Source organism: Daphnia pulicaria, chromosome 4, assembly GCF_021234035.1.
Source record: "Daphnia pulicaria isolate SC F1-1A chromosome 4, SC_F0-13Bv2, whole genome shotgun sequence".
Taxonomy (NCBI): domain Eukaryota; kingdom Metazoa; phylum Arthropoda; class Branchiopoda; order Diplostraca; family Daphniidae; genus Daphnia; species Daphnia pulicaria.
In genome coordinates this window covers 16275850-16285587 of record NC_060916.1, presented here as the reverse complement: position 1 = coordinate 16285587, position 9738 = coordinate 16275850, and the positions used below count along the sequence as shown (strand labels likewise).

The 9738-nt window shown below is 51.7% G+C and overlaps 1 protein-coding gene across 1 annotated transcript; it reads left to right on the top strand.

The window, feature by feature from the left end:
• The first annotated feature begins 856 nt into the window (after nt 1-856).
• Nucleotides 857-8215, top strand: LOC124337805. The gene has a single exon (XM_046791823.1). The coding sequence runs from the start codon at nt 857-859 to the stop codon at nt 8213-8215; it is 7359 nt and encodes a 2452-aa protein (XP_046647779.1).
• Nucleotides 8216-9738: the final 1523 nt, after the last annotated feature.

The window sequence follows — 9738 nt, the reverse complement described above, 5'->3', positions numbered from 1 at the left end:
GCACCTGAGTCAGGCAGGAACTCCACAGCCTTTGGCCGCGACGAGCCAGGCACAGACTCCGCAGCCAGTGGCCGTGACGAGCCGGGCAGACGCACCACAACCAGGGACCTCGAAGAGTCCGGCAAAGGTAGTCAAACCTCCCAGAAGGCAACCGGCAGCTGGAAGGAAGAAGGCGGCAGCTTCGAAAGAGGCCCAAGCCCAAATCCTGAACCCTCCGGTCCTTCTTAGCCCCATTAGCCCCAAGTCAACGAAAGGCAAGGGGGCGGCCCGGCCGAAGTCCGGGGCAAAAGCTAAAAGTCAAGACGAACTAATAGCGGAAGCCACCGAGAACACGTGTGAAGTCATTGTGGAAAGATTCGTGGCGGAAACCAAAAAAGGGAAAGCCTTAAAACCCGGGAGAAAGTCACTGTTTAACCCTCCGTCAAAGGAGTTGGTGGAGGCAGCAGCGAAAGCATCGGCCCGGCGAAAGGGTCTTCGATCGGCGGCAGAAGTCGAGGTAATTCTAGCTGACTCAGCCAAAAATCTCTACGGGGAGGACTTGGAGGAGTTGCCTAGCGAAAAGGAGGACGAGCTCCTAAAGGAACCGGCTCAAGCACCGGTATCGGCAGAAGAGCAGCAGCCACGCCCGGTCTCGAGACGATCGGGCCAACGGATTGACTCGGGGGACGAGTCGGATCCAGGACTACAGCTCACAGCCGAAGACGAGGAGGAGGCGCTCAAGGCGGCAGCTCTCAGCACCCTCCCAAAAGCGGCCGAATAGCCGTCTGAGAAAAAAAAAATTGTAAAATCCTGTGGTTATCGAGAATAAACACTTGTATAAATTAAAAAATTGTGTCTGTCTTTTCATTTCGAATAAATGTTGCACTCCGATAAGAAACGATCGAAACGGAAGGGGAGCAAAGACGATACCCCCAACAGGCTAACGCTTTCCAAAGCTAGCAGAAATCTGTTGGACACGGATCGGGCAGTAACGGACAGCGAAGAGATCAAGATCATGAATCGGGTACTAGCGGAAAGTGAGCCCGAGACTGGAGCGAGATCCAGACGAGCCCCAAGGAAAAATCCTGACGGTACGCTCAATGCACCAAGGAGTAGGCCATCGAGTAGGGCCTCAGACCGAAACCTGAGCGGCTCTCCAAAAATCATAAACATAGAGGGGCCCGATGAACCCCAGTCACCGAAAATTGGGCTAACGGTAGACGATGTTCAAAGACAGGCAGGCGCCCAGACTTCGCCGGAAGTACCGCCGCCGAATCTAGACGGGTTCGGGGCTACCCCAGAGCGTAAGACTCTATCCGAATGGATGAGAGAAGAGTTCGCGAGGTTTAACGGTGAAATGACAGAAATCACTGGGCGGCTGACGAAGACAGACGCAAAGGTAGCCGAGACAGTCACAAGACTAGACGGCCATAAAGAGCAAATCAAAAGACTCAACACAGAAGTGCCGACGATAAGAACGACGGTAATGGGCCTCAGGAGCTCGATAGCCGCAGAAACAACCGCACGAATCGCGGCTATAGAAGCGAACATCGCAGCAACAATGTTGACGCAGAGGAATGCGACAGAGGCCCTACAGACCCGAATGGTCTCGCATATCGAACGAGCAGTAGGGCAGCTCCAAAATGGCCTAAACGAACTAAGACAAACAGCGCTTACAGAGTTCGACGACACGGAACTAAGAGTAGATTTAAGACACCTGGTCGAAGCCCAGGGCGAGGAAATCACAAATAGCCTGGCGCAATCACTGAGCCAACACTCAGAAGAAGTGGGTCAGGCCATAGTAGAACTCAAAGTAAGGATGTCAAGGCTAGACACCAGGCTAAGAACGATATATAGAGCCCAACAACCGCCGGCTCAAAGCCAGCAGCCAGAAGGTCGAAGGTCTCGGCAAGGGGCTCAAAGCCAACAGCCGGAGACCGGGAGAACCCGGCAGCAGCGAAACACTAGCAGATCACTCTGGGATGAGAACTCAGAGGAAGAGGCAAGTGAAGAAAATGAGCCGACGGTAAGACGACCGACGTCAAGGGGAGGAATGGCATATAGTCAGCCCCCCCCATCATACCGCAGTGCATTTACGGCGAGCGGACAAAGACCGGCATTTGGCCCGGCCCCAGCCCCGACCCCAGCCCCGGCACCTGCGCCAGCGCCAGCGGGTCCGGCACCTCCGTATTATGCGGCAGGTAGACCATACGTCCCACCGCAAGCGCCAGACGACGTCAAACGAGAATTGACGCAAGAGCTCGAGCAGCTCAGGGAAGAGCTAACACAGGCTTATGCCCAGTACGGTCGAGCAAGGTCTGACGATGCCAGGCAACACGAAAGAATTGCGTTCATGACGACCTATACGTATTACAAAACGGCAGTAGAAAACTTAATGCCCATGCTGACAACAGCAGAAAAAGCCGAACTACGACTGCAGCAACGCAGAGTAGAAGCAGAAAGACTGGGCATTGCCCCGGTACAGGCGCCGATGCCTATACAAACGACTAAGGTACGGTTATCACCGCCCAAGTTTGCGGGGGAGGTACTGAAGTATCACGGTTGGCGACAGACGTGGAATACGTATGACAACAACCCGATATACACAGCCACCGAGAAAAGCCAAATGTTGGAGCAGGCCCTCGAAGGCGAAGCCGCCAATGCGACGGCGAGTTTCACGTTCACGGCGGAAACTTATAATACCATTCTCCAAGTACTGGCTGATAGGTTTGGCGACCCGAATCAGGCCATAGAAGAAAGAGAAGCCAAGCTACGAGAAGCGGCAAGCAAACCGGTGGGAGCGAACCCGACGTCCGCCCAGCTAAGAGAAAAACATATCGAGATATGTAATCAAAGGCAAGGCCTCCTGATCCAAGGCGTACAGCCGGCGACATTCGATTCGCACACGGCTAAGGAAATCTTGAACTCCCTACCAGGAGTGATAACAGAGAAATGGAGAATGGATTGGGGGCCAGAAAGAGCACCGACCTTAGACCAGGTCCTGCATCAACTCGATAGGTTGATCCGAATTAAAGCGTCGGAAGAAGCGTCGAGACGGGTCGACTATACCCAGACCACACAGGCCAACGCAGCGAGCGTAGCCACAAAAACAATCAAGTTCCGAGACAAGACCCCGACGAGGCTTGCCTGCGTGATATGCAAAAGCGAAACACACGCTGCGCGCGACTGCACGTTCGGCAACGCGGCCGAAAGGCGAAAAGGAGTGATGGACGCGGACAGATGCTTCAGATGTTTTGGTCAAGGCCACAGGTACGTGGATTGTTCGGAAAGAAGAGCATGTCGGCACTGTTACTCCACCTCGCATGCGTCGGTCCTATGCCCGCACGAGAGAGAAAGTCGGGAGAGAACTAAAGGCAGGCCGGTACCGAGAACCGCCAGCAAATCTCCAAGTAAGCCTCGATCGGGCAAACCATTCATGCGACCGCCATCACCAACGCCATCGAGGACACCGTCAGCGGAACGGTCAGTCAATGAGCAGTCAAATATAGGGGTAATAGAACCCAACGGCAAGGAAAAAATTTCCGCCGGGGTGTTACTGAACTTTGGAGCGAAAGCCAAAGCAGAAAAGACACAAGGAATAGAAGAATGGGTCCCACTGTTCGGAATATTCGACAGCGGTTGCGGTAATTCATTTATCACAGCAGCTCTAGTACGGAAGCTAAATGCAAAGGTCATTGGCAGGCAACGTATCAGAGTCTTGACATTTGGGTCTCACACACCCATCGACGAGTACTGCGATATTGTTCAAGTCACGATAGCCGGCATATCGAGAACAGTAACGGAAAATTTCATTGTCCGGGACCACATTCAAACACTCACACCATACACCGAGACGAAGCTTGGTGAGAGGTTGCTCAAAGAAGGCGAAACCTTGGCCGACCCGAGGCACAGAAGACCGTCTCAAGTCAAGACGATTGACATCCTAATTGGAAACAGTAACATGTACGAATTCATGTTACTGGAAGCCCCTCGCAGGCACCGGAAAATAGTGGCGCACAACACTATCTTCGGTTGGACGATATCGGGCTCCTTAGGAGACCCGGGACACGAGACAGTAGCGTGCGTGGCCAAAGTAGAAATCGTGCCCGAAGAGCACGAGATCTCAAGTGTCGATAAACACTTTGCCGCCTTCTGGAGCTTGGAAAGCTTAGGCATCCCGAGTAAGGAACCAACGGATGCCGAATTCATCCAAACTTATATAGACGGCATCGAAGCCGATAAAGATGGACGAGCCGTCGTACGGTATCCCTTCACCCAAGAGCGACCGGACTACGACCCATGTAGATCCATAGCCGACATAAGATTCGAAAATCTGTGGAAAAGCGACTCCTTTACTAAAGAGAAGCGAATACGATATCACGAAGTAATGATGTCCTACTTACGGGAAGGATTCATCGAAATAGCCGACCCGAACTATGATGGGCCAATGGCATTTTTGCCGAACAGACCGGTCGAACGAGAAGACGCGGAAACCACGAAGATACGACCAGTCTTTGACGGATCAGTCCATCACAAGAATCGGCGCAGTTTCAACGCCAATCTTGAGATAGGACCAAACCTAAACCCAGAAATCATGGGGATTCTAATGAGGTTCAGGCGATATCGCATAGCGTGGACGGCCGACATCGAGAAGGCGTTCTTACAGATCAAAATCCACGAAGACCACGGGCAAATCGTGAGATTTCTCTGGGTCGAAGACCCCGAAGCAGCAATACCCAAAGTAGTAGTCTACCGATGGAAGAGACTCACGTTTGGACTCGCATCGAGCCCATTCATTCTCAGGGCTGTTCTAACTTGGCACTTGCAGAAGTACGAAACAGAGTACCCAGGCATCACAGCCAGGACTCTTAACCAAATCTATGTCGACGACTGGATGGGGGGAGCCGAAACTCCCGAACAAGCGGCCGAAGAGATAAGGCTAATAAGTCGAATATTAGGGGAGATCAAGATGAAACTCTGTAAGTGGTCGACGAATTCGGCCGAGCTAACAAACTTACTACGGGGGGAGTTCGAATTCTCCTCCCGACCATCGAAATTGGGAATCGATGAGGTGTTCGAACATGCGGACAAAAAGGCTCTGGGAATCCTTTGGGACCCAGTAACCGACCAGTTCAAATTCAACGCCGATAAAATAATATCCGAGGCACGAAGGCTAGGAGAAGGGCTTACCAAGCGACAGCTGTTTAGCCTAGCGCTAACGCTACACGACCCGTTGGGCTTCGTGAACCCGGCGATATTATCCGCGAAACGGGCGATGCAGATCTCATGGTTAGCCAACGGCAAATGGGATCAGATAGTGAACAGTTGCACCAATGAGAATTGGGAGGAGTTCATCAAAGGTCTCGAAGACCTACAGCTCATACGGATTCCTCGCTGGACGGGCATAGATGTTAAGGAGCCTAGCGAACTCCACATCTTCTGCGATGCCAGCGAGGTAGGATATGGGGCCGTAGCATACGAAGTGCAAGGGACGACGATCGCCCTCATAGCAGCAAAATCAAAGGTGGCTCCGTTACCAAAAAAGGCAATGACCATCCCTCGGCTCGAACTGCTGAGTAACCTGATGGCGTCTATACTTGGCAAGTATATACGAGACCAACATCGGGTTGAACACAAAGCGCACATCTGGACCGATTCTCAGATAGCGACATGTTGGATCACGGCCACCAACAAAACCCCAGAAATCTGGGTACAAAACCGAGTCTCGAAGATCAGAGAATTCGGCGCAGAAATCCACTTCTGCGAAGGGACTCAGAACCCGGCGGATCTCCTCTCAAGGGGAGGCTCAGCAAAGGAAATCCAGAGATCGAACTGGTGGAAGGGCCCCGAATGGCTCCCGGAGTATGACAAGTATAAGCCGATCGAAATCAAGGCAAACCTCATTCAAACGGATATGGTCCGTCCGAAACACCCAGACTGGCGCAAAGAGTACAGCGACTGGGATAAAATGGTCAGAGCTCAGGCTATGATCCAAAGAGCAGTGGACGGCTTTAAAGGTAAAATGTACCGGCCTTCCCTCATCATCGAGCAAGTCCTGTTTGACATGGTTGACTTGAAGGAAATCAAGTTCAAAAAACCGGGATCGAGATGCCAGGTTTCATTCAAGCGACTCACATATGAGGAGCTACTCACGGCACGATACGCCTTGATAAGACACGCACAGATGGAGTCATACCCCGAGGATTACGATAGAATCGAGCGGGGGAAAGTCCCGAGAGACAAGATGTTCAGAAAGTTAAGACCGGTGTTCGACACGACTAATCGAATTATCCGGTGCAGGGGACGAGCCCAGGTACTGTTGGCAAGATATCATCTCGATGCATTGATCTTACTCCCGCCCGATCACTATATAACCACAGTCTTGCTACGCAAGCTGCATAGGAGGGTCGGGCACATGGGAATGAACGCCATGACCATGGAAGTCAGAAGCGAATTCTGGCTGCCCAAACACTGTCAGGTGATAAAAGACATCCTCAACCGATGCGTGAGATGTCAGAAGGTCAACGCAACAGCCTTCAGCGAAAAGCCAGCTCACTTGCCAATTGAACGGCTGAAAATATCCGATCCTTTTTCAGTCACCGGCATCGACATGGCCGGTCCGTACAATGTACTAGTAAACGAACCGAGTAAAGCGGTGATAGTCCAGCCAAGGACTGAGCCAGGAGTCCCCGAAGAGGAATCAGAATCATCCGACGAATCGGATGAAGAGTTGGTACCGGAGAGAGTCGATGCCCTCGACAAGAAAAAGAAAAAGAAAAAGAAAGAAAAGAAACAACCCAAGTTTGCGATTGACGGGAGACAGATAGTCAAAGTGTACATAGTTATGTTCACTTGTGCCACGACAAGAGCCGTTCACCTAGAGGTAACTAGAGGAAAAAGTGCGGCGGCGTTCATTAACGCTTTCCGTCGGTTCTGCGCGTTAAAATACGCGCCAAGAACAGTCTATTCAGACAACGCGCTGGAATTCGATAGTACGGCAAGATACCTCAGAAGACTCTGGCTATGCAAGACAGTCTACGACTTCATGGCCAATAGAAACATCTCTTGGCGGTTCTCAGCGAGTGTAGCTCCCTGGTGGGGTGGCTTCTGGGAACGCATGATAAAGACCGTGAAGCAAGCGTTGCATAAGACCTTTAACCCGAAGCAGATGGACTTCGACATGTTCCATACGGTGATCACAGAGATCAGTGACATCGTAAACAACCGTCCGTTGGGATATATCGCTGGCGACGAAACGGCTCTAACTCCGAACCAGTTAATCAAAGGAGGCTTTGTAAACAAGTTCGACACCGAACCTCCGGAAGAGGAAGAACTGCTCGGCGCAGACTCCTTGTTTCTCACGAACAGAGAAGCCGCTAGACGAAAGCTAGTGGCAGACTGGTGGACAGAATTCGTCCCAACCTATCTGAAGGATCTAAATAGATTCCATCAAGAGCAAATACCGTCGAAATCGGTCAAGCTAGGACAAGTAGTCTTGATCCACGTGGACTACGTCAAGCGAATCAATTGGAACATTGGGCGAGTGATCGAACTCATCAAGGGTCGAGATCACTTAGTCCGGAAAGTCAAGCTAGTCATGGTCGACTCAAAGGGCAAAACGTCAATCGTAAATAGACCTGTCCAGAACTTGTACCCTCTCGAAGTAGAACCAGGTATCATCGACGCAGACTTTGCCAAGAACCCGAGCAGATTTGGAGATCACGTAACCTCATCTGGGCAAGTATGTAAGAGAACTTACATGGGGGGAGTGTGGAATACCACGGCCCTCGGCGATGAGGCTACGGATTGCCGGCAACATGTGGCACAGCCACGAGAGGTAACGATTGCCTCGGCATTTGACGGAGTAACTGGGAAACGTCCGGGCAACGGTGATAAGGCTACGAGTCGCCGGCCACATGGGGCACAGCCGCGAGAGACAACGAGTGCCTCGGGTGTGGACGGTGGAGACACGACTCGCCCGTCAGATGTGGCACCGGCCACGGGAGTAAGACCACGACACGGTCCACCGAAGATGCCGGTGGTAAACTTACCGGCGTCGGCCGACCTCGAAAGGTCTAACCCGATAGAGTGGATAGATGACGAAGATCTAACACCCAAGCAGCTCAGAGCTGAAGTACGAAGACGCGACCGAGCGCAGGCAGCGTGGAAACCGAAGCCCGCTGCTCAGAATGCGACGGGGGTTGATCCGGACCAGCGCGAGGTGCTGAACGGATAAACCAGCTACAAACCCCGCCGAATAATGCATGTAAACACCGACACAAATCGACGGTCCTCGGAAACCGTCGGACGGCAGGTCAGGCCCATGTGCCCGACCTTTCTCTTAAAATGGGCCGTCAAACCAAGACATTATGCGGCGGAACATTAGCTACTTTCCTATATAGGGAAGGCACCCCTGTTTATAAAAATTCTTAAAGTATGGACTTAGAAATATTTCGACGACTCTATCGAAATACTACCCCGGAGCAAGAGAGCAGACCGGGGTAGCAAATGACTATCAACTCGGTAAGATAGTCGGAGTAGTAGAGAGTCTGGTGTAGTACATTCAGCAAAGCTGGATGGCCAGACTGGAGTAAAATAGCCGGAGAGATAAAGAGCACTCCGGCGGATGGCATCCGTAGTCCCAGGATGGCCGGAAGATTGCAGCGTAGAAGAAGAAGCGCGTGCGGATTTTATCCATTGGGACTTAGAAGAAATTAGAGAGAATGGACTTAGAAGAAAATCCATTACTCGAGAAACCCAGAGGCTACCCACCCCAAATGGGCCAGCCGCGAAGACGATAAAGAGGCAAGACACGTGCCGCCCTGAGGCTACCCATTCCAAGTGGGCCCGCCGCGAAGAAGATAAAGGGCGAGACTCGCGCCTCCTATAGTCCGCATTAATTAAATGTTATAATTTGACAATGTTGTTATTACCATGCCTGTAATTGTAGTTTACTTCACAGCGCCAATGCGGGCTAATAAATCACTCATTCACAAGCACTCAAACAGTAAGCATCTCTTTATTGATCTTCTTACTCGAGTCTTAGAGTCACCCCCTCGGCCTCGAAGCGCCGTTGTATTGAACACTGTTCAGGTTGCCAGCCTCAGTCGAGAGGCCAGCCTTTGTAAAACAACTTGTAAAGTTGGGACTTAGAATCGCTCTCGATTAAGGGCGTTCTAAGTGTCGGGACTCGGACACATCCGAAGGACTGACTGGAAGGAGCACACGCCTTGCTGTGCCTTCGAGTAGCACGGCACTCGCTCTCCTTCTCGGGCGCCTAGTACGACCAACCGTCGAACGGCCCCATCCCGGGACTAACCCAACTCTACTCCCGGCCAACTTGCAGTCGACGCTGCGAGCAGTTGGAATCACTCGTCTATTCTGAGTTAGCGCCGAAGTCACTAACTTAGTCTGATTTGTCTTTGCAGGCCTGTACGAGAACTCACACATTCTTCAGCCGAAGCAAGACTTACTTCTCCCGATCGAGATTAGAAAGTAAGTACCGATTGAGCGATCGATAGCTCTAGGTCCGGCCGAACAAACTGGGAGAAATCCCAGCGAAGTATCACCGAGCTCACCGATATTTCACATATAGGGAAGAGGTTGTCGAGAAAGAAAAAGTTGAAAAATTTTCTAAGTCCGAAAATTTCCAAGACCGGTTTTTGGTGGTGACCGGGCGGCAGTTGAGCGGGCGGCCCGGCCTGAGCTCAGGTGAAAGTCCGGCAAAAATTCGGAAATCGACTTTTTCGTACAGTTACT